Below are 26,239 nucleotides of genomic sequence, written 5' to 3' on the forward strand. Positions count from 1 at the left end.
GTGCGGGGAATGAATGGAAAACTTACATGCAAGAATAAGCCCAGAGTTAAGAGCCAGTGAAATAAGCATGTGCGACTTTAACTAGGTCAGCAAGGCTGAAGTAAGAGGCTAGCGAAGTGAGGTAAGCAAAGATCAGACTATCAAGGAACTTCACGTGAGGATCTGGTCACTCGTCCATTTAACAAATAACATTATCATTTTATGCCAGTCAATGGGAATTCAACGATCCATACGATGAAGACATGTTCAACCTAATACTCATGGGATACACAGAAAACTAACCAGGCAAAATATATAAAATATGTGTAAGAGATAAAGGCCCTGGAGTAAAAACTGAAAAAGAATCAAAGAGGTCTTGTGAGATTACAAGTTTCTCTTTCTTTTTTTGAGATTACAATCTTCAGCAGCATATTTAACATGACTTTGATGGTAGCTCTGAGGAAGTACATCTGATATTATCTGATATACAAGCATGGCAAGCAGCAGTGAAAGCCGGTGTGAAGTCCCCAAGATAGCAGGGTACCTGGTATGAACCAGACAATGCCACTAGAGAATGGATGGGTCGTAGGAAGTGAAATTACAGGGAGGACAGGAATTCTTATAGGCCATGGTCAAAGACTTCGGCTTTGAGAGCAGAGATGCATCAAGATTGGACTCACATGCTAAGAATTCACTAAAAGGAAGCAAGGGGAGAACCAACAGGACTGAGTGAGAGGCTCTGGCAGTCATCCAGCCAAGGGAAGCGAGCATGCAGCTGGGAAGTGGCGCTGAGAAGTGCCTGTGCATTGGTTGTATCCTGAAGGTAGAAATGACAGAATTCTTTAAGGTGTTTGCATAAACTACAGACAGAAGAGCAGTTAAGACTGACTCCAAAGCATGCAACCCAAGAAACTTCAGATGGAACTGTTACCAGCTTAAATGAGGAAGGCTATGAGAAGAACAGAATTTGGAAAGAAAGATGGAGCTGCCGCTCAATTGAGATATCAAAGAATGCACAAGCTGATTGGACCTGATGAGCCTGGAAGGTCTTTCAGACATTCAAGCAGAGAAGGTGAATATATTAGTGGGAATTTGGAGGAATGATATGCCTTCCTGTGGTGACTGAATTAAACAGAGATAAAAGGCATAACAAGATTAGTCCTGAAGGTCTCAAAATACTGTGGAAAATACGAGAAAACCATCCCTTGTCCATATTTAATATGGGAATAATAAAATAAGTACATACTGAAGAAAATAACACACATAAAGCAGCTAGTCTAATCCCAGGAAGTAGTGATAACTCCAAAATGAGCAAACTTTTCATGGATTGAGAATTCCCACAAGGTACTGAAGGTTCCTATAAATCTCTTTGTTGTCACTCACAGTAATGTGGTTGGCACATGCCAGGTACTCCATAAGATATGACAAAGTATAAATAAATGCATTGCATTAAATTATAAGAGATTATGAAACCTAACAATGTAGAATAAAATTTTACTTACTAACTTCTACCTATTCTCCAAATCCTTGAATAAATACAAAATTATTTTTACTATCTAAAAATGCAATTCATTTTATTTGAATGCATATTATGAGCTCACTCTTCCATTTTATTTTCATCCTTTTATTTTTTAACTATTTCTGGAATTTTTTCCATATGAAAAATAGGTGTAAAGAAGTTAGTTTGGTTTTTTTTGGTTTGTTTTTTTTCCAGTACCAAGAATTGAACTCACGACACTGAGCTTGCCAGGCAGGCTCAGTGCCACTGAGCTAAATCCCCAGCCCCAAGAAGTTAATCATCAAATTTTAGTTTTATGCTTGAAATATCATTATAAATTTAGAAGGCTGGGCAAGGGTCCAGAATATCAATAGGGTAAAACACTGTATATGTTGTTACACACCTAACACCTTCCTTACTGCTTGTAGCAAAAGATAGAGCTTAAAAGGAAGTCAATAAATATTGAAGAATATAATTTGATAAAAGCAACACAATTATGAATGGAAAAAATTTAAAGTAAATTGATAAATCAGTGCAATTTCACTCAAAAGATAAAAAACTGCATTGCTAAAATCAAAACTTGAGGTCTGAGTTATTCATGTCAATATTGGCTGAAGAGTTTTCACTCAAGGGTATGTGCTGCAGTATAACTGGAAAAAACATTTGTAAAGTTAGCATAAAGATAAAACTTTGGGAAGTGCATGTAACTCTAAAACAGAAAGGCTTCCAGGTGTTCAGAAAGACTGACCCATTTTTAAGTAACAATTATTTGCAGCACTTGGACAAGCAATAGCATTCCCATGGATCAGAGTCCATTAGACAAACTAGAAGTAAAAGAAATATTTACAAAGAACCTACAAAGATTATGTTTATAATCAATCTGAGACAAACACCAACACCCTTGGGAAAAAAATGAATTTTATACACCATCCCTCAAAATGTAACAAATCAAAAAATAATTTTAAATATTGTTGAAGCTTAGACAAAGACACCTTACCATTCATTTCCTTGTGAAGGGTTTTCTAGTAGTACTCGGATTATGTATAATAAGCAGCTTAATAATTTGAGAGAAAAATTGAACAGGCGTATTCTTAGACCTTTAAACAAACAACAAAAATTTGATTTTCATTTAAACTTAATTCACAAAAGACTAAAAGAGATTGTCAAAAATATCATGTGTAAGTACAGCACTTAGGTTGTAGTTAGAAAGTACAATACTATAATTGTCTAAAATTACTGAAATTCTTGGTAGCTGAATTTTAATTACCTGAGGACTGAAATAAAAAGTGAGCTTGGTAGAATGCATGAACTGCAAATGGTAATTAACATTACATGCTGAGAGTATAGGTTTGAATAATCAGAAAGTATAAATTTTATGTCCAGTCAAGGCTGTTAAAGTATGCTTATAAGTTTAGGCATACATGTATCCATGAATTAGGAGACAAAGTTTAGTTAGCTAGAAAACCTAACTTCTTCCACATTCACAGAGTAGGTGTTGGAGAGTCTCAGTACTGTACAAATTTGGTTGGTTATAGAGAAATTATATTCATGTAATCATATGTAATATTTTAAATGTTAATTACATAATGAAAGTGTGGTATATATTAATTATATAATTACAAGTTATGTATTCATTATATAATTATGTCCTAATTATATCACTATGTTACATATTGATGATACATATAAAGAGAAATCATAATAGGTTATGCTGAGAAACACACTGTTTCTTCTCTCATTCACACACACACACACACACACACACACACACACACACTCATTATCATTTGGCAAATGAACCATATTATTAAATAGATTAAATCCCAATGAAATCTTATAATTTTGTTAAATTAATACTGCCATGGACACTACATATTTTTTAAATTGTTTAAGTCACAACTGTGTAGATTTTAATACCTGATGTTAAAGAGGAGGAATTAAGTTCTGATAAAATATGCTTAAACTCTGATTAATGGGAACATTATTTTTTCCTGCAATTACCCTGTACTACTTGATTTATATACTTTCAAAAAATATGAGAAATGCTTCCCCGTCTTTATGACCTAATAACATCTGGAAATGAAATGTCACTTTCTGTTTAATTCTCCTGTGGGTGAATGTACCTGTAGTATTTTTTTAACACTGAAAAGGTTAGTGCTTAATTATGTCATTTTTCCTAGCTTTTTCTACAGAAATGCTAAGTATATTTTGTAGGTTAATTTCTTTATAATCTTCTAGATTAGTAATAAAATTATTCTTGCTTTACAGAAATGGGTCTTCTTTTTAGTCAGGTGAGTATTCAATCAAAGCATGCATCTTTTCTGCTCTGAAGAGGATTGTTAATAAAGAAACTGAGGAAAGCTTCCATGCAGATGATGCAGCCATTTTAGGTAGTATCTATTGATGAGATTTCCTTAGAAATTGAAAACAACCAAATTGAAAGAACAGTAATTATTTCCAGCCTTAACCATAAAGTTAGTACATCATTAATACCTGATCAGTGTAACTTTAATATTGAAATAATCCATGTAGTCAGTATTTAAATAATTTCCCATAAGTCAGGGATCTCTCTATGAATGCTACTTACAGAGGCACAATTTAATTTAAAAAACTGCAAGACTATTCAGGAATAAAAATCACAGAATTTAAAGTCTACACAAATGTAATGTAGACCTTTTCATATCTTCTGGGCATTTTAAGCAATAGTCATGTCTTACTATAAAAAGATTTCTTAAAACACTGGGTACCATGGTGAGAAAATAAGTATCACAGATACTTCCACCTTAAAGGGCTCGAGAAGGTAATCACTATGCCAATTTTACATCCTGAAGTTCCAGTGTTTCCAAAATTCATCTGATAATATTAATCGTAAGGATGTTAAACTTTGGGATTCACCCTACACTTACTGATTCAAATCCTACAGGTGAGACACAAATAAGAATTTGTTATTGCTGAGCACCCAAGCTGTGTGTTATCATTAGTTCTGAGTGGGAAACATGGAGTTCATCCCTCATCAACTCAGAAAGGTATTTTCCATTTTAATCCATCAATCTCCAGCGTTTGGAGGACGCTCTTATCAAAGTATGATATTTTAGATGTCCCTCACTATTTAAAAATGTGAATCTCTCACTTAAATTATTTTTTAGTTTCTACTAACCCAAATAGTCCATGCAGAAGTATATTTACTGATAGGGGATTTGAAAATCTAAAGGTGTAAAGGAACATTGCTACCATTAGGTGTATATATGGCTTTTAACAACTTTGCAACTTTCCTAACACCTACATCAACTTTATTCTTCTATATAAAAAACTATTTTACAGATTATTGCCCAACTGGAATTTTGAGGTAAAGTTATGTACAAACAAATAGAGGGGGTATGACAGGAATGACTTACTTGATCTCTGGTTTTTAATGAAAAATAACTTTAATCTCTCTTTAAATGTGTTTTCGTTCATATAGAATTCAACTTGTACCCTGCAAACAGAAAATAAAAACACAAATGTATGTAAGTTCAACTATATCTTTATCTTTATCTTTATCTTTATGAAGATAAACATAAACCAACCTTGCAATTCTCTGGTTAGGCTAAAGAGTAATATAAGAAAAAAAAGGAAATTACTCCATTAAATGTATAAAATGCTTTGAGTGAATTATATGGTACATAAAATGAGAATTAGTTAAAATATAACACTGATATTTTAGAGAAAAACAGTTACTTTCTAACTTTACGGGATATATTCAGTTCAAATATATGTAGTCAATTGAATAATCTCTATTAATTTAATGAGTGGTATGGATAATTCAAATCAGTACTAGAAATATTTAATATGTATCTTTTGAAAGATTTGGGATCAGTGTTTTCCAAATATCTTTCCACTGTAAGAATCAACTGCATACTTGAAAACGTGATGTTCAGAAACATCATCCCAGCTCTACTGAATCAGAATCTTAAACAAGAGAACCTAAATTTATATTTTTGAAAGCCCTTAATTCACCTAGAGCTTACTCTACACACAAGATTATTTAAGCGTCTTTTCCTATTTATTCAGAATTTTATTAAAGTATATATAGATCAGCAAAGGAATGGTAGTGGCAAGTAGAATGTTCAAGTTACCATAGATAGATTATAAAGCAGACAACTCAATTAATGGGATAAAGATTATATATTTAATCCATTATAAAAAACTAACAATCTGAAAATTAGCAGCATTCTAATATATGTATTTGCATTTCCTCCAAATTCTAGAAAACTGTCTCATTTTATAGGGTATAATTAATGTTTTCCAAAAATCATTAAAAAAAGTAGCTTTTCAGTGCAGATGGTTTGTTAATAGGCATCAAGTTTCTTAACTTATTTCAAAAGCATTTGTTACACATTAGGATTGCACAAAGAGCTAAGAAAGTATTGTAATATTAATACAAACAACAGTTTACTTACATTTTTCCTAATGTCACAGCATATTGAAGAGAGAATGTCTAGACATTAGGTAGGTTTGTAGTTCATTTTTTGGATTTATTTTTCAAGACGGTATAAAATAAGGTATAAAAATAAGGTGAGAAGGAAAAAAATTGATGTATGAAGATGCTCACATAGTAGAGAAGTATTTCAATATGATACTGTCCTACAGTATCTTCTTTATGAATAGTTAAAAAGAAACCTCTTGTTCCACAAATGACAAAATGACATTTTATTCATCACAAACTAACTTTTATAACTTAAAAAAACTGGAATGGCTTCTAAATTTTATTTCTCCTCCTTGAAAATATTTCCAGTCAAAAATTTTAATTCCTGTTCAACATTTTCTCATTTTCTTGGTTCTTCACCTTATAGGTAAAACGGAAAGAAAAACTAGAAGGCAAGATGTTCTTTACTTAATAATTTCTCCAGGATGAAATCATAACAGTTACAGCATCCATCAGTAAATCCTTTCTGTAGTAAACCCTGTGTGCATGCTCACATCTCGCATGCTCACATGCTTACTTCAAAAGCCCACGTACACGCATGTGAACACAAAATGCAGCAGCGTCCTAGAAAACCATTACTGAATCTGTTTCTGTTGCTTATCAAGTGAGAAGTCCGTTCATTTTAAATAAAGTAACAGAAATACTAATGTCAAGCTAAATTACTTAAAATATATTATGAATCCAAAAGCAAATCCGAGGAGACACACAGCCCTTTCACAAGTAATTTAGCAAAAGTTATGGTTTCCTTCCTAGAATGACCAAATCTATAAGACTATAAAAATCCACTTCCGGTACAAATAAATATTTTTTTAACTTTAAAGGTGAGATTATCTAGTGGTTTAGATAAAATAAAGAGAGATCTGAAAAACATCACCTAAGCAAAAGTAGAAGGAATTGCAAACGTGGATAAATGCAGTCACCCAATGGCTGTCTTTAAATATTGAGGTGACCAACATTATTATAGTAGAATGACTCGTAATGTGATTCTCACTGAAAAAAAAAACAACTAACACAAAAGAGTACTAGAATTATGAATGAGAATTAATCAACTTAGAAATGTCATCATTGTGAAGTGGAGAATTCTCCAAATGTGCCAAAGACTAACAGGCTGAAAATCACCCTTCTTGTTTTTCCTGGGAGTAAAGACAATTTCGCACAGTGTAAATAATAACTTCTGGTTTAATAACTTCTGATGCTCTATCTAATAAAATTATGCGAAGTAATCTCTCAATCTAGAGACCTCAGTGACTGAATACTGTCCCTGTGGATGTGGCTAATATTAAAGCATACATTTATACAAATGCTTTTTAAGGTTAAAGTTAAAAGCAAACAAATGAAAAACAAGTGCAGCATTTGTGATCCATTATCTTAGGTACAGGACAGCACCACTTAGGTGTAACATCTATGTTATTTATTTAATATAATGACAACTTGTACCAGAACAAAGGCATGTTGGTGGTAGTGTACACTTTGGGGACTTTCCCCAGCGCTAAACAGTTCTATATAACTCTGGGATTTTAGTGCAGTTTAATGATTGTCCTCCTCCTTTTTTTATGATTTTAGCTAATTTTAAATATGTCCACAGTATTTCCTTTTCCAGATCCAAAGGTACCTGCCTTTCCTTTCTCTTCCCTTTCTCCTTCCTTCATTCCCTTTCCCCTCCCTCCCCTCTCTTCTTCCTGCCTTCTCATTTCCTCCGTGATGCCCCTCTTTAACTTCTCTCTTTCCATCATGATCTTGAACATATCTCTATCTACTAGATCATGTCAGTATACTCTTTTTAGACACTCTTCAGACAGATAGTTTTGAATAATACATTAGGGCATATCTATCTGAATCACTTCTTAAAATGTCATTTTTACTATATGCTTTTTGCAAAGATAAAATTTATATTCATTTTGTCACACATACCCTAACATAGTGACAGCGGTTATATTTAATAAAAGTAAATTGCAACTGCGATCATTAAGTGATATCTTCTAGTAAAATGTCACTGTTAAACATTGTTACTTTTATATGAGTCATCATTATTATATTATTACTACATTATACACATTCTTTGTGACATTTACTTCTGCATATTTTATAACTTGGGTTCCTAATTTTGTTTGTTCTGACCTTTAACTTTTATTTTGATACTGTAAATGGCAATTATGTTAAAATTCCTTATATGTTGTACCTGGCTTTTTAGGTAGGTAATCATACCATCTAAAATATTCTCTACTACTTCAATTTATATTTTAATGCTCTTATCTTATTTCACTGACAAGCATCCTTGGGGAAAATGTTAAAAAAAAAAAAAACTGGCATGCCTTACTAATAAGAAGATATCTCTACTACTTTAACATTAATTACACTGTTGACTCTGGATTGCAATAATATGTATATTTTACTGAAATATGTATCAAATAGGGGTGAATATTATTTAAAAAGCTATCTTGATATATCAAGCTGGTGGTATATTGTCATTCTTTTGACTACTTGAATTGGTGATTTAAGTCTTTTTATTATGCAATTGTTTTTATCTTATAAGAATTTGTTTTGACTTTGTGATAGTAAGCTATTCAGATAATTTACCCCTAGATTTCTTTTCCTATATTTTTCAGGAGTTTTTCCTCTATAGTCAAACAAGATACATATGCTATCTTCTTTAAACTATTCTAATACTATCAAATACAAAAATAGAAACTCTTCGATTTTGCACTCTGTAACTTTAATTATTATGGAGATTTTCTTGCTGCAATTATCATCAATTTTCCCTTACACTATCATATTCATTTTGATTTGTGTTATTTTTTTTCCTTTCCCTCTCATTCTGTTCATTTGGTATTTGAATGTTGTGTAAGGGTCACCCAGGATCTCATTAAATAGCAGTCTTCCTGTTTTGCTCTTAAAATTCTTGTATAATAACATAAGTATGAAATATGGCTTTAACACAGAAACTAATTCTGATCCAGATTGTCAATGTGCTGTCATTTCAGAAACGCAAGTTTTTTTTGAGTGGTAATGCCTGTAAATCTGTTTGCAACACCAAACTTCTGCAGACATTTGATCTTGGACCTTAAAGTGGATATAGATCACTATCTAAAGAAGATTCTTCCTGTATGTCTACTTGGTGTTACTTGATTCTACTGCCCCCGACCCTGCCTTTGATTTTGCAGTGTTGGTTATGGAGACCAGGCACAGAATCTTTATGACGGTACTCATAGCAAACAAGGTTTTATCTGCCTGAATATTCTCATCTTAATAGTCAGATTCAACAGATACATGTTATTTGGGCTCCATGTTTGTGATTTTTCCTTTGAAAAATCTATATCCAGATGGTATATTAATATGCATAGTTTCCAGTACAATTGTCATTGGTAAGAATTTTTTACCTTGAACTAGTTCTGTGCTTTTAGATTATAGAGTCTTCCTAACTCCATCGTTGGTGCTCTGAATCCAAAGAGGGAAGGAAAATGTAAAATGTCTCCATGTACTACAGAAAAGAGTTTCTCACTCTATTTGCACCGCTAGCAAATCCTAATTTGGGTAAGTTTACATTTATGAAAATGTCACCTTCCCAAATGAACTAAATTTTACCTTTCCAAATGGACTGCATTATGCTTATCCTCAGTATCCTCTGTTCTCTCTAAAGCCATTGTTATGAGTTATGAATTTTGCCGTCAAATAAGACATGCTGAAGTCCTAATTCACAGTACTTCAGAATGTAATCTCAAGTAGAAATGGAATTATTTATATAATTACTTAAATTAAGATTACATCATATCAGAAGAGAATGAGTCCTCAATCCAAAATGACTAATAATGTTTTAAGAAAACTTGTACACAGAAACAGACACAAAGGAAAGATGGTCATAAGAAGATAGAGGCAGAAATTGGACTATACTGCCACAGAATAAGGAATGTCTAGTGCTGGCAGAATCTAGAAAAAGCAGTAAAGGACCTTCCCTGTTATGGTTTGTGTCTGGATTTCCCCCCAAAGCTTCATGCAGTTACGGGGCAGGCTTTTAGAGTTTATGATTGACCCATGATCCAATGCTGGGATTATGGGTGTGAGTGCTGCACCTATCCTGGGGGGTAAAGTTTGTATATGTAAGGGAAAGAAAGAGGCTGCTTTCTGCCACTCCTCCCTTTTTTGCTCTTGCTGCTTTTGCTGTCTTCCACCACCATGAATGGTTGCCCTCTGCCATGTGCCACCCTGCCTTGCAGCCAGCCAAGTATGGACTGAAACCTCCACAGACTGTGAAGTAAATAAACATTTCCTTCCTTAATTCTGGATGTCAGGTATTTTGTCTCAACAAGGAGAGAAACGTAATCAAGACACTCCCCTACAGTCTTAACAAGAAGCATCGCCCTACCACCATCTTGAGTTTGAATCTATGTTCTCCTGAGATATAAATACATAAACTTCTATTGTTTCCAATCATGTTGTTTGTGGTCCTTTCCATGAATCCCCTAGGAAATTAATGCAGTCATTTTGTAAAATGTTGACAACAGTGGTTCTCAGATATTCCCAGTAAGTTTATTAGAATATAAATTCCATAAGAGGGAGTAACATAATGAGCTTTTTTATACTTACATCTTTAGAATTTTGTATATTCCCTGAAACATACTAGATTACGAATTACTGGTTAAATGTTTGAACAAAGGGGTATCCATTTTTTTCCGTTTACTACAGACCTTACAGGCCCTGAATCAGTATATTGGTGGGAAAGATAAAAGCACCCTCCTTTTCTTCCTCATAATAATTTGAAGATCCAAAACTTATCTTGCTAATGAACAAATCTTTGAAATCTTACTTATTCTGACTTGTTTTTTTCTTCCATCAGATTCTATTGGTGCATTTTAGATATACATAAGGATTACATTCATCATAGAGAATTTCTCTATCTTGTAACTCATATGAATTATCTCTACATTTTTAAATAAATTTTCTTTCAATTTTAATAATTTCAACTTATTTGCACTTTTATCTTCCCATGATTTCAATGAGTACTAAGAAAACACTATTTTACTATTAATTCATTGACTTTTTAAATTTATTTTATTTTCACAGTACAGCTATAACTTTGGTACAGCAGATGCCAACCTTATTTTACAGAAAAAAAAAATCTGATTCAACTACTTTTAGTGAGTTGCCAAACCCATTTAGCTCGGGTTGAGCCTGAGTTGGGGCTTGGTCTTTCCATTATTCTTCTTGCCTCTTGCCTCTTTATTAAATTGGTATTACTTTAACAAGAAAAGAAGACCTCTGGATCTTTTGTAAAATATCACACAAGAGCACTGCAAACAACAGATTGCCACAGGGAAGCTGGAAGGTATTTGCAAGTTCTGCCCCTTGATTATTCACCGGATTATCAACTTCCCAATACTCATTCCTAAATTCTGGTACCCACATGGTTTAACAGAACAATCATTCAAATCAGAGCTTGTAGAGAAAAATAAATAAATGAGCTTACTACCTGTTTTTTCACTTTTAAAGCATAATTAATTTACCTAATTTATGCATAAGTGCTTCCAGATTGTTTTCTCCTGGCTCCAGCCTTTACTGTGTCCCTAGGGATAATCACACTTTAAAGGCTTGGGAGTCCCTTTTGAGGTATTTCTCACCTCCTTTTCTCCATCTAATTTCTCTTCTCAATTACTCAAATTCTAACTTACTCAATTCCTTTGCCAGTTATATTACATGAAGAAACAGATAAATTCTAATATTTGGTGGTATTCTTTACATTAAAAAATAAAGTTTACAATAATATTTGGTAGAAGATAACTAAGCTATACATACATGCACACCTGTGCACACACTCATGCACACTCATATACACATGCATGTATCCACATGTTTATACACAGAGATTCTCCTCAACTTAAGATATGGTTGGATACTGTTTTGGTTTAGATATAAAATGTCCCCCAAAAGTCTCCTGTGTTCAGAGACAGAGCTTTCGGAAAGCGATTGGGTCCTGGGGCACTACGCTCCTCAGTGGATTCATGCCTTGATAAGCGCAGTAGCTGAACGTGGTGTTAGGAAGCGGGATCTGGTTACAGGTCGAGCACAAGGAGCATGACCTAGAAAAATGCATTGTCCCCTGCTCCTCCCTTCTCTCCTGATTTCTGGCTGCCATGGACTGAACACCTTCTCCTCCACCACAGGACATCATCCTGTTTCTGCCTTGGAGCCAGCCGACCATGGACTGAAACCACAAACCAAGATAAACTTGTCCTCCTTTAAGTTGTAAGTGCCAAGTATTTTGTTCCAGTCATGTGAAAGTGACTAAAATACACACTAATAATTCATATCCTTCATAAATTTAAAGGATCATAAGTCAAGAATGCATTTGATATACTTAGGTACTGAACTTTATAACTTGGCCTAGGCTACTGGAAATATACTCAGACATACATTAACCTACAGTTAGACAGAGTCAAGTAACACAAAAAGAGTTAGGAACATTTGTAATAAAGTGTTGGATACTCAGGCACATTATTGAAGACCTGTATTCAGGAAACACAGGCAATCCAATACAGTGTAGGGTATTAGTTGTTCACCCTTGTGCTCCCAGGGCTGCCTGACTGAGGCTTGCTGCCACTGCCCAGCATCTCCAGAGACTGTCATAGGGAAGAACCCCAAGCTGGGGAAAGATCTAAATTCAAAATTCCAGATATGATTTCTACCTAATGTCTATTGCCTTTGTACTATTGTAAAGTATTAAAAAATGTCAAACCACAGTTACGCAAAAATCATTTGTGTGTGTGTGTGTGTCTGTGTGTATGTGTGTGTGTGTGCATGCATGCATACACCCAGGTATAACATATACACATATAAGTATTGTGTGATATAATGGCATTGAGAAAATAATCTAAAATGCAGTAACTCCTAAATTTATTTTCATTTCAAATTATAATGATAATCCATCAATACTTGCCTTGACTTCTCTCTTACTCCTTGATAATCATAACTTACAGGTAGCCAGAAATTCACAGTCTTGTAATTTACATGGCAAATACATTACAAATCTAGCCAAAAATACCTTTGTATGCACATATATTTTGACTCATCTCCTCAAATGTAGTGTTCATTTACTGGACCTACTTTCTACTCTTCTTCATATTTTAAAAAATTAATTAAATTTTACAAACTTCTAGTTGTTTTAAATCTAAGCAAAGAAAACAAAAAATAAAGGAATTTAGAATAAGTATTAAGGTACATTTCATTATCCTTAAACTGCAAAGAGATGCCACCAGTTCCTGTCCCTGACCAACTGGATGAGGGGAGCAATTCTGAGCCAAGTCATTGAAAAGACAAAAGAAAAAGAAAATTACCCAGAAAAAAGAACTTATTTATTTTTATTCTATTGAGTAGATAACAGGTAGCCAAAATGCATAATATTTAGGCATGTAAAAACTAAACCTGATAAGGATTATGCATCTTTACCCAAACCACCTCAATAAAATAAAGTATTGGATGCAGCATGATTATTTCCAATTATTTTTCTTACTCCATACTTTGAATCCCCCAAAAATAAAATCAAACACAATGTGCATATGTTAGCAGACACATATACACATTGTTTACTGTACATGCATTCTAGAAATATAAAGCTGGTCAAGTCACAAAAAAAGACTTATAAGCTTATACCATATGACCAATGCGACTACAGGCATCCACAACACCGCCATTCAAAAATTAAAATACCAGCAACATGTACTCTAGTTTTCTATTTATTTACGAGAATAGAAGGTAGAAGGTACTATGTAATTTCTAGCTCAGATTGCAATACAGTCTCCAATTCACCATGCATCAACTTAGAGGTTACTTTATGATAGTATAAAAGTGATACATATTCAGTGGAAACCATACCGAGAATTTTCAATTGTGATTTATTTCCCAGTCTTGCAATTTGAGGTAAGACGCTCTCAAGTTACTCTGTAGCTATACCGAGAAACACCACTCAGCCAGTCACATGATCACAGGAATAAATAACCTACATTCTACCTTCATAGTGTACTATGCTGCCAGCTTTCTGGAATACAAGTATTCAATAAATTGCATCAGAGAATCAACTTTTTATTTTAAAATAGGATTATGTTAAATACTTCTCACAACTATAGGCTAATGTAAGTGTCCTAAGCACTTTTAAGGTAAGCTAGATGAAGTTATGGTGTTTTGTAGGTTGAGTGTGTTAAATACATGTTCAACTTAATATTTAGAATTTATCAAGATTTACTAGGACATCGGGCTGGGGATTTAGCTCAGCGGCAAAGCGCCTGCCTGGCAAGCGCAAGGTCGTGAGTTCGGTTCCTGGTACCGGAGGAAAAAAAAAAAAATTTACTAGGACATAACTCTATCATAAGTCAAGGGCAATTTGTATTGCACTACTCACCTTAAAGGAAAATGTTATAATGTGCTGTTATAATGTTATAATATGCTGCAATCTGGGGTTACTAAGAACGGTGTGGCAAAATAGCAAAACACAATTTGGAAAGAAATGTGTTTGCTGGGAAGGAAACATTTGGTCCCAGAAAGTCAGCCCATGTTCAACAGACGTTCATTGTGACTTAGAAAGAAGAAATCACATGAAGACAATAGCACACAATGAAGAAAGCACTTATTTTTACTTAACATTTCCCACCAGTAATATAAGGCTTTACATCAACTCACAAGTCTCTTCCATTTTGGACTTCATAGGTACAAGTAATAATTCATTAATGAGTGCTATTCCCTGCACATGTGTCTCTGCAGCTTCTCAGTGCTTAGTATTCTTATGTGAGCGAGAGTACTTTTAGGTGGTAGATCATGTTAAACAGGTAAATGATGCTTAGTAGGTAGATCACTTAGAGAAAATAGGCACAACTGAAAGAAGAGGAATAGTCTCAAATGTGATTTCTCTCAAAAATTATAATAAGAAAGAAAATATAATAAAGCTAATGAGTTTTCTAAGGATTTTTCCAAGAGTATTTGGGTGTTTATTTTGTCACACAGCATAAGTGGTAAACGGATAAGAATCAAATGATATGCCAGTCTTTTTAAAATTTTTTGATATATCATTCTTTTCTATAAGACTCAAGTTTTTCCATTTAACAAGACTGTTGTGAAAATTAAGGGAGATACTATATATACAAAGCAGCTAAACTTTTCTTCCTGATGTGGTCAGTAAAATATAATTGTTAATAAAATGTTCCTAGAATAAACACTGTAATTGTTAAAAACGTGAGTCACCTATTTTAATTTAATATAGTTTATTCCTCCAAGAAATATTTGCTCAGGAAAAATGAGGGTATGAGGCTAAGAAGAATCTCACTCCTTACTTCAAAATGCTCCTAGAGATCAGTTTATTGGCAGAGATACTGAGATCCCTGACTTACAATTGTTCACATTAATGTTTTTTTTCAGCTTTATAAATGTGCAAAAACAAATCTCCTCCAGTAGAAACTATACACTAAACTTAGAATGCTTCTATTTTCTCAGGCTACATATGTAAGTCACATATTTTCTCGTAATGCTGGACAACGGTAACCAATCAGCTTCTAGTCAGCAAAAAAGCATGAGGGTAAACAACTGATCCTACTAAGTGTCCTCTGTTGCCTACATTAGTTGCATTGAATGCATTTTGCACTTACAATAATTGCAACTCATAAGTTTAGCAATGTAACTCCATCATAAGATGAGGAACATATAGTTATGTTAATAGACATAACTCAGTGTGTTAATAGACATTTACTGAACAATAGCTCACCCTCCAAGAATTGCTTCAAAGTTCTCACTTTTCTGTATTTACAAATTCTATGTAATTTCTCAAAAGCTCTGGCTTTTCAGAATCAGTTGTGTGCCTTCAAAAACTCCCCTTATGTCAATTAACAACTGATGCCAAAGACTGTTAAATATACTGAGAATACTGGAAATATACTGAGAATACTGGAAATTCCATGGTATTACACTATACCATTTTCCTAACAAATTTCTAAAACTTCCTTACTAAGCACAGAAGTGTAAGTAAACTTAGTTTCTGCTACATTAAGAGCTTTTCTGATGACATTTCCGTACTCTACACAGTAACATAAAGGGGGCTATCATACACATGAAGCTCCAAAACAAAATTAATTTTGGTCAAAAGTAGAGATGACACCTATATCATTTTAATGATTGCACTATGTTTCTGTAAGTTACCCTTCACCATTTTCCGGCAATCCCCTACTAACAGATCTTCAGGTTTTGTCTGCTGTTATAAGTAGGAATAAGGAAAACTAACATCTGCACTTCATAATAAATATGTATGATAAATTTGCTACATTTCCTTTAATAATGTCTAAATATTATGATAAATTCTTGAATATATTTCAAAAATAGCAGTAAGCTGCAAATCTCTCTTAGTCTCAGCATTTCAATAGTTAACTAAGCTTCATTCATGCAATTGTCACAAGACATTTTCCCCAAACTGTATGTTTAAAAGGTGGAAAACTTATACTAGAGATAAAAATCACTATCAGTTCTCTCAAAAAAGTTATCCAAAACTAGGAAAAAGACAAAAACCATTATTAGGTGCTCTTTTATTTACTATAGGTCCGGGCTTCACTTCTTTTCCTGTGTGGTATTTCACTACCTCAAAAGATGAGACATTAATGTGTAGAATTTTCTCTGATAGGCATTTCTGCCCAATAAAAGAGATAATTCTGAAGGTTACGCTTTATGTTCCTGTTGGACTTAAGCAGGGGAGATTATGAGAGGAGAGACTAACATAGCAAATTTACTCTAACATTTCCCAGAAATAAATAGCTTAACAAATGATCTGTGGGGCAACAGTACTGTGTTATTATTTCCCTCATTGATTGATAAATAAAATTTATGACATGATTTCATTTTATATTTGTATGAAGAGCATGTTTAACCTCTTGAAAGTAGCACTTTAATTATTATAAAACAAATTATATTAGTTCCTTCTCAGGTTGACAAGGATTTATCATTCATTAATATAATTCAAATTAGTGTAATCACATTGCAAAACAAGATGATATTTATAAAATAATCTATACATTCCATGAAGGTAAAAGGTCAAACTGTGTAAGATTCATGGGGAGAAATTCAGACAGAGTGATATTTCCTTGCTATTCCCAAGAATTCTTACAATATTGCGTCATTAAGGCATTCTTGAAGTGGTATAAAAAACGAAAATGATTAGTGGAGTAAAAACAGAATCAAGAAATTGACTGATGTACATGTTATTAGTATATAGGCAGATCAATCAAAAAAACAGAAATATCCAATAAATGAAGCTCTTAAATGGTTAGCCAAATACAAAAAAGAAAGGATGGAAGGAAAATGAAAGAAGAAATTGGATCATTAGCTCATATCACTTCATGGATTAAGAACATTTAAACTATTATTAAAAATTAATGGTAAATATATTTTTTAACCTTTGAAGAGCAAAGCAATAGTTAATGTACAAAACAAACCATAAAATATAGATAAAATATGTTCTGGAAAGATTAAGATTATGTATTAAACTAGTAAATAATGTTACTGAGAATACTGGAAATTCCATAAGCTCAAATTAATGATAGATATTACTCTCTGGGTTTGTTCTGTGTTTTGTTTTTACTTCTATTAGTGTATGTTTGCTATACATAATGATCACATTCCCTGTGAGGTACATGGACATAATGTATTTCAATTATTATTTCCCCCTTCCCTCCATCATCCTGTTATTTTCCCAGCATGAGTCATTTATTTATTTTGTAAGACCTTATTATAAAATTAATTATCACACAAACGGATTGAAATGCAAACTAATAAGCCCCAGAACAGGTAAAACATGTAAGGCAATTTTACTTAAATCAAGGTACATTGTCCATGCCACATTAGACTATTTTTTCTTTTTTATCTCTTTTCCCATTCTGTCATACATAACATAGATATAAAGTTATTCATATGAGAAATCTTGAGAAAATAAAAGATTTTTCCTATATAATTTATTTATATGTAAAAATAAAACTATACACACACACACATATATTTATACATATACACACATACACATATATTTTTCATATAAGAGAAACTGTGAAAAAGAAAGTTCACAGCAGGGACACACTAACTGGATTAGAAAACTGGTATGATTTAAAAGTTAAAAATGTATAAAGAATCTGTGTGTTTGCTTGTTTATTTCTGCTCTGGAATTCAACCCAGGGTCTTTGCACTAGGATACATCTTTTTTTTAATTTTCTCCTGTATTTAATCTTAAAACACAATGTCACTAAGCAGCTAAATTGCTCAGGTTGGGCTGAAACTTTTAGTCCTCTTGCCTTAGCCTCCCAGGGTACCGTGATGGCAGGCATTTGCCACCATGCCTGGCTTGAACGGATAAAGAATTCTTAATAATAATTAGAGAAAGAATACTCATGCAACAAAAGACCAGAAATGGCATTTCACAGAAGGGGAATTGTATTTACAAATAAATTCAAAAAGAAATATACAACCTCATTAATACTCGGATAAATGCAAATACTACTGTGAGGTGTAATAAAGAAGTCTAATAATGCCAAATATTAAATATATGAATCAAAGGATTTCTAATTGTCAGTAGAGTTTGACTGCAACTACTTTTATAAACAAATTGGCATTATAAAGTAAAATTGAATATTTATGTGCTTAGAACACAACAATTCCATCCCTAGGTAAATGCCATTGAGAAATTTGAACATATGTATTAGGATGCATGTACAAAAATATGCAAAGCAGTACTGCATGGCAGTAAATAAAAAAAAAGTTAAATATATCCTCAAAATGAAATGGAAAAATTGTGGCATAATTAAACAATAGAAAGTTACGGTGGAGATTAATGAAATACAGTTACATTCAACAACATGAGTGGATTTTAGCAGCATAATATTGAAAGATTTAGGCCTAAGACTATTTGTAGCATGGTATCTACTTTCATAAAGTTCAGAAAGTATTTTTAAATTAATTGAAATAAAATAACATTTTAGGGATACTTGTCTACCTTTCAAAATCTTGCATATTTTTTTAAAAATCAAAAGTATGAAAAGCCAAAGTGAAGACAGTGATGACTCAGGGACTGATATCAGAGAAGAAGGTGCAGGAATCCAGAGTTAGATGCAGGCTAACAAAACATGACTTCTTTTCATTTCTGATGTGATAAATAACAAACATAAAGGGGGAAAATTGTGTAAGAAATAGTATAATGCACTCAAAAAAATTTTTAAAAGCTTAATATAGCTAGAATACAAGAAGTATATTAGATAATAGCAGGATATGAAGTAGAAATGTAAAAAGATGCCCCCACCAATTTACAAAATAAGAAATTTTTGTGGCTTCTATCTAGATGTTCCCCCAAAGTTTCATGCAGTCGTAGGTGGGGCTTTTCAGAGGTGGCTGGGTCTGGAGTGTCTAACGCTGGGATCAAGGATGTGATGCGGGCATTGATCCATGGTGCGATGCCAGGATTGAGGTGTCCTGGGTAAAATATAAGAGACAGAAAGGGGCTGCTGTTATCATTGCTGCTCACGTGCTGCTTGCTGCCTTCTTTCTGCCTGCTCTGTGATGCCCCTCTGCCATGCTACCCTGCCTTGGAGCCAGCCAACTCTAAACTGAAACCTCTACAAACTATGGGCTACAACAAACCTTCCCTCCTTTAACTGTCAGCATTGGGTACTTTGTCTCAGCAATGAGTAAAATTACTAAGAAAAAACTATATTAATAAAGAGGGACAAAAATAATATTAAGAAGATGTTTATGGATGCCTACTACTGTGCTAAACACTTAAACATGCTGTCTTATTTATTCCTCAAGGCAAATCTCTAGTGTTAATATCTTCATTTAATGCATTAGGAAACATAGGCATTGCCTCAAAATCGCAAAAATAGTTAAGGGTTGGAAACAGTTTTCGTATTCTGACAGACTAACTCCAAACTCCACATGCTTAAACCTGACTTACATTAGTCAAGTATATATTTTCTGTTGTTTTATCTGATCAAAAGGTAAGCAAACTATAAAGTATATTACCATATTGAACATTTTAGGAAGTTTTGGATAAAATTTAATTATACCTAAGAAATGCCCAGTATGTGAGTATAATTTCCTAACATCTTATCATGTGCTAAATACCACAGAAGTGGATGGAACAGGCAAGGAAATGTGGATCCCACATTTCCTCCCTTCAGTAATCGCTGTATAATTTCCAGCTGCCAGATGCTTCAGGGTCACCTCAGCTGCAAAGAGCTGCCTTTCCTGCAGTCACACCTTTCCTAGGATAACCCACAACTCCAACTCTGGGTCAGAATCTGCTTCTAAAAATTCAGCCAGAAACACTCACACTTATCTTCTATTAGACTGCCTACAAATTTAATGATAAGTGTATTGAATCAAAAAACAAGCCACTGATTATGATTAAAGTGACAATATACTTTTAGATAAAAGAAAACCGCTTTGCCACAAAAAAAGAGTTAAAACTAATTCAGGATTCTAGTTTTACAATATGGTAGATCAGATGTCCATAAAAACAATCCAAAGGAAACACCTAAAAAAGTTAAATAAATTGACTAAATCAATCCCTCTCTCTCTTTCAGATAGATAGATAGAGATGGACATATGTCTTCCACTGTAATAATTTGTTTTAATTTAATCATTAGCCATTTGTTTTGATCACCCTTTATAGTTTTGAGCCATATTGAAAAGATCGATACTGAAACTTATAATGAATTTCCTAATGCTACAACAAAATACCATAGGCTTATGGGAAGCTTAATCAAATTTCTTTCTCACAGTTCAGGAGGCTAGAAGTCCAAGATCAAGATGACACCAGGATTGATCTCCCCTGTAGCCTCTACCCTAAGCTTGCAGATGGCTGCCTTCTCACCATGTCCCACATAGCCTTTCCTCTACATAAACATTCCATGTATTCAAATATAAGGATATGACTAATGATGGACTAAGGCACACTCTGATGGCCTCCTTTTCACTAAACACCTCTTTAAAGAACTTATCTTTACAGTCACGTTCTGAGATACTAAGAGTAAGAATTTCAACACAAGAATTTTGGTGCAACACAATTCAGCCCATAACTCTGGTTAAAAATAAGTCTGAAATATTGACTACAATTCTTTACATACTTTTCTTTCTTAAGCCTATTCTATCTCTTTACCAAATTGCAATTATCAGTCACCACTTTCTGCTACCTGGCACAATGTAGAAGTCAAGCATCAGCTTCCCCTTATTTGTTCTATTATCATTAGGCACAACTAGTCACTTCCCCCTCTTTTTTTTTTTTTTTTTTTTTTTTTTTTTTTTTGGTTTTTCTCCGGTACCAGGAACCGAACTCACGACCTTGCGCTTGCCAGGCAGGCGCTTTTGCCGCTGAGCTAAATCCCCAGCCCCCACTTCCCCCTCTTTGAACAACTTCACTTTCAAGGCTTCCCATTTTCTTCCTCCTTCACAGATGAAGACCCTTTGCTGGTTCTTGTTCATTACTAAACATGAGCTACCTTTTACAGCTAAACTCAAAGTGTAATCCATGTATATACCCAGGACTGTCAAATTTTTATCACTAGCCCAGTCCTTTCTCCCAACCTCATGTATTCAACTGCTTATTCCGTTTTTCTACTTAGCTCTGTACTGGACATCACCAAGCCAGCATAACCAAACCTAATTAAACCCCTTATTTTCATCCCTGAAACCTTCTCTCAGGTCAATTGATGTCAAATATACCTTTCTCACAGTTCATCCCAAATTACAGAGTTATCCCTAGATCTTTTCATTTGAGAACATATTAATGCTACTCTCTATGATTCTTTGAACATGGAAAATCTTTTAGGAGAATAAGAAGAAGAAAGAAAAAGCATTCACTTGACATTCACAATGAGACTTAAAGATATTGAAACTTATCTTCAAGCATAAATTTATTTTCAACACAAGACTTGGAATGACAAAGCAAAACAAAACATTAAGTGAAAAATGGAAATACTAAAAGCAATTATAAAAAAAATAAAAATAAAAGCAATTGTATCAATCTACAAAAACAGCAACAAAATATTACACACCATTGAAAGCACTGGGATATGCCAAGTCTTCTATTCTAAGGCATGACCTTTAATTAGATATGACTGCAAAAACTGGCAGCTTGAATTCTTGGTATGATTGATGTATAGTGAAATAGGAGAAAGTTCTGGAAAGGAAATAATCACCCACTTTCTTCTTCCCCTCACTTTATTGTGTCTAACAAACTAGCATTTTTGATCTACCTGCTAATTTCTATCCCCATCTTCTCCCTTCCCAATTAATTCTAATTATAACATCCAGATTCTATAAAAGTTCAGATTTATTTTAAGGAAGATAAAGTTTTCCACTGCATAGCTTCTTAAAACCTCATTAAACTTCAAGTTCCACTAAAGAAAGACTGATCATTTTTTGCTTGTAAGTGTATGTCCACCTAGGTCATAGTAGATGCTTGCTAATACATAGAGAATTAAAAATTGCCCTGCAATAGTTACATCTAACACCCTGTTAGCATCCCAAATTGACAACAACCAGCAGGCAGGGGCTAACAATCTGTGGATACTGCCATCTGGCATCTACACAAGGAAACAGAAACTCCCAAATAACATTGCTCCAAGAGGGAGAACACATTTGTTAATTTGATAGTGCATGGTTCTGATTTGCTAGAGATGATATGAGCAATGGAGCATGAAATGATACTTCATTTTCTGAACAAGGTTTAATTATGATATAAATATTCCATAAAAGTATTCACCTGGATAGTAAGTAAAGTTCATTAAACTCTTTTTCCTCTCTTCCAAGGCTTGCCCTGTTCCCTGTAGCTCTCATGTTTTATACTAGCTGAACTTTCTTCTTGACCAAAGTCTTGCTGACAAACCTGTATTCTTGTTTCTTGCATTCTGTTCTCTTCACAATATTACAGTATACTGGAACTGCCTCTTTCAGGGTCTGTATCTTTCAAGGAGACCATAGAAATCAAATAACTTTTCTGTATTATAGGATACAAAACACAGAAATATAACTTTAAAATACTTCTACAGTAGGAATTTGGTTATTTGCATGTTGAAGGTATAGCCTTTCCTTGAGCACAGTGGAAGCAGCTTAGCTTATTGCTGACATGAATAATGAGCAAAAATAGAATGAATAGACAGGAAGCTAGCAGATGGAATGCATCATTAATAACATCTAACTCGGAGCCTCATCAAGAGTTGATTTGAGGGCATGTTTCTTGCTGTGTGCTCTTCCAAAGCTGCCAGTAATGGCTTTACTTGTACCTAAAATTATGAGAGCAGGAACTGAGACTGTTTTGTGCATTTTCCTTGTGTTTTCGGTACCTACCACAGTGCCAGATATACTGATTAGGTATTCTTCGGTCTCAATACTTTTGCTGAGTGTTAAATGAATTGTGCCATATAAAAGTTAAATTTTTCCTCTTCTTATGTTCATAACTTTGAAAATCATGTGGACAATTTTCAGTGTTTTCTAGATAGTTTTCTAATTTTTAGTCATCCCTTCTTTACACGCACTCATATGATTTGGATTTCCCACCTAACAATTTCCTGCAGCATTTGCATTCAGTAGTCCATCAGGTGAATTAGTAGTGTGTTCTCCAGTGTGGGAGAAGCAAAATTAAAAAAGAAATAGTTTCCTCACAGACATTTTCAAAAGAATTACTGCTGTATTTCACATAAATTCAGTATAAGATAACAAAATCAATGTAAGCAATACAGAATTTTAGACAAGGTGATAGGAAATTAGCAGTGGTTGTTTTATTACATATTGATACCTTCAAATTGGTTTCTCAGATAAATAAAAGCTCTAAAAAACAAATTAGGGATAAAATGTATATTATATAAGCTTTTACTCAAATATTCAAATAAATAAATGTGTTAATTTAAATACAGATTGTATATCATTTCTAAAAATGCTTGGGCCCAGCAATGTTTCAAACTTCTGTGGATTTTCTTGCACTTTGAAATATTTGCTTATATACAATGAGATATCTTGGGAAGGGACCCGTGTATAAATACAAAATACATTCATGTTTCATATATACCTTATATACATAGCTGAAGGTAATTTTAAACAACATTTCCAATAACTAAGTGCACAAAACTAAATTTAGTCTTGGTCACATTCTTCAGTCTCCAGTTGGGGGCTTAGATGAGGTAGGGTAGGAAAGGGATGTTATTTTAAAAGTGCATTTCATTGAGTAGGCCCTCAGGCTAAGATAGAAGGGGGAAGTGTAGTTTCCAGAGACAAATCAAGAATTGTTGCCAGGCACAGGGCAACCTACAGTCCCAGCTTTTTGGGAAGCTGAGTGAGGAGAATCATATGAACCCAGGAATTCAGGGGAAAAGTAGGGAAACAGTAAGAACTGCCCCTGAAAATAATTTAAAAATCAAAACTTGTACACAAAATTATAAGCTGAATGTTCAACAGTCCATGATGTCCACTGAGAGTGATGGCAAATAAACAACTGCCTTATCACTAACATCATATGCTAGTAAAATTTGTCATATTTCCTCAAATACTATAAATGAATTGATCAAACTAATATTTCTAATATTTTAATATACTGTCAGTTTTTCAACTCCATGAAACACATTATATATGATGTACAATGGCACATTCATACTTGTCTTATAAGATTTATTTTCAGTATTAAGCAATTTTAATTTTCCTATGTTTTCCTATGTAGACACTGCACACATAAACATCAGAATAAATACAAAGAATGGAAATAAACATGATATAAGTATATATACTGTAGAGGATGGTGGCCCCACAGAATTGTGTAGCCTAATGGCACGGTGGCCATTTTAGCTGGCATGTATACACTCCACAATGCTTGCAAGGCAATGAAACCACCTAACACATTGGTCAGAATGCATCCCTGTTCCTTAATCAATGAATGACACTCTAAAGGTATCACTCACTGACTATTAGTTCCTACTAGGACAATTTTTTAGATAGTTTAACATGTTCTTGTCTGTCCTTCAAGTGCCACCAATACAAAATCATTAACTGAGCCTTACACTGTTGTGTAACACTCAATGTGTTAATCTTACAGTACACACTTGAAAAATCTACATTGAAGAAACAAAAGGAATTTGAAATGGCAAAATACCTCCTTTATTCACCTTAATGGTAAAAAGTGGACCTCATGACATTTATGAGAGCCATTCAATAGCTTCAGGAATGTGTCATGTTATTATGTATAAAGTATAAAAATAAAGGCCAAAAGTACAGATACAGATGCATCATATCACCATAAAGTTAGGCAAAATTACCTGAAATGTTTTCTGAGTTATTTACATGTCATAAATAATGATACTAGCAAAGCAGGGTGATGGAAGGTGACTGATATTAATAATCTAATGCATTTTCTGAATATGGGGTCAACAAGTACAGTTTCAAGTACTTTAAAAGCCGCTTGAATTTTTTTCATGGGGAAGAATATCAATAGGAAACCATTATTCTACTTGTGAACCAGCATGTGCTCTTTGAGAACAGCGTATATTTCCAGCATATGAAGGATATATGCCTAATTACTCAGAAACTTTCACTTAAATAAAAATATAGTTACAATTTGAAAAGTTCCAATTTAATGTGGAGCAAACTTGATGTGCATTAAGGAACATAATTCACAAAATTATTAAAACATAGAATTGAATTCATTTCTAACTGTAATCAGCAGTAAAAATCAGTATATTAAGAACATGACTTCCTGATATGTTCAGTTCAGGAACTGCCATGAAAAGGTCCAAGTTGAAGGTCAACAAACTGTTCAAGAAATCTGAGGCTGAGAGCCCTAAATTCAATCTTCCGTATGACAAAAAGGCAAAGAAAGAAAGAGAGAAGAAAGGATGAAAGGAAGAAAGGAATGAAGAAGGGAGAGAGGGAGAGGGAGATAGAAGAGAAGAGAAGAAGAGAAGAGAAGAGAAGAGAAGAGAAGAGAAGAGAAGAGAAGAGAAGAGAAGAGAAGAGAAGTGAAGAGAAGAGAAGAAAGACAAAGGAAAGAAGGAGGGAGAGAAAGCAGGAAGGAGGAAGGGAGGACAGCAAAAAGGAAAGTCAGGATCTAACAAAAGTGAAATTTTACAATATAAATAGAGTACATTTTGAAGACTCAGCTCCTGTTTCTTTTGCTTTATTTGTAAAAAGACTATACACGAAGAGTCAAGATCTCCTACTATATATTAGTTCTTTAGAACTGAATTTTATCTATCAATAGAGAAACAAGGCCCAGAGTAGATACAATGTAAACAGAGATATCCCTCTTAAAC

General features: G+C 33.7%; 1 protein-coding gene across 2 annotated transcripts in view; it reads right to left on the reverse strand.

Annotated features, from left to right (window-relative positions):
- Kcnt2 (potassium channel, sodium activated subfamily T, member 2) overlaps positions 1 to 26,239 on the reverse strand; it is a 360,773-nt gene that overhangs the window by 253,456 nt on the left and 81,078 nt on the right. For both annotated transcript variants that reach the window (XM_005375111.2, XM_005375110.2), the window contains exons 2-3: positions 4,873 to 4,952; positions 2,475 to 2,574 (exon numbers count right to left, since the gene is read on the reverse strand). In XM_005375111.2, coding sequence (XP_005375168.1) covers positions 2,475 to 2,574; positions 4,873 to 4,952 — 180 coding nt within the window. The remainder of the gene's footprint in view (positions 1 to 2,474; positions 2,575 to 4,872; positions 4,953 to 26,239) is intronic.

Source organism: Chinchilla lanigera, unplaced genomic scaffold (genome assembly GCF_000276665.1).
Source record: "Chinchilla lanigera isolate Chin_1 unplaced genomic scaffold, ChiLan1.0 scaffold00005, whole genome shotgun sequence".
Lineage (NCBI taxonomy): Eukaryota > Metazoa > Chordata > Mammalia > Rodentia > Chinchillidae > Chinchilla > Chinchilla lanigera.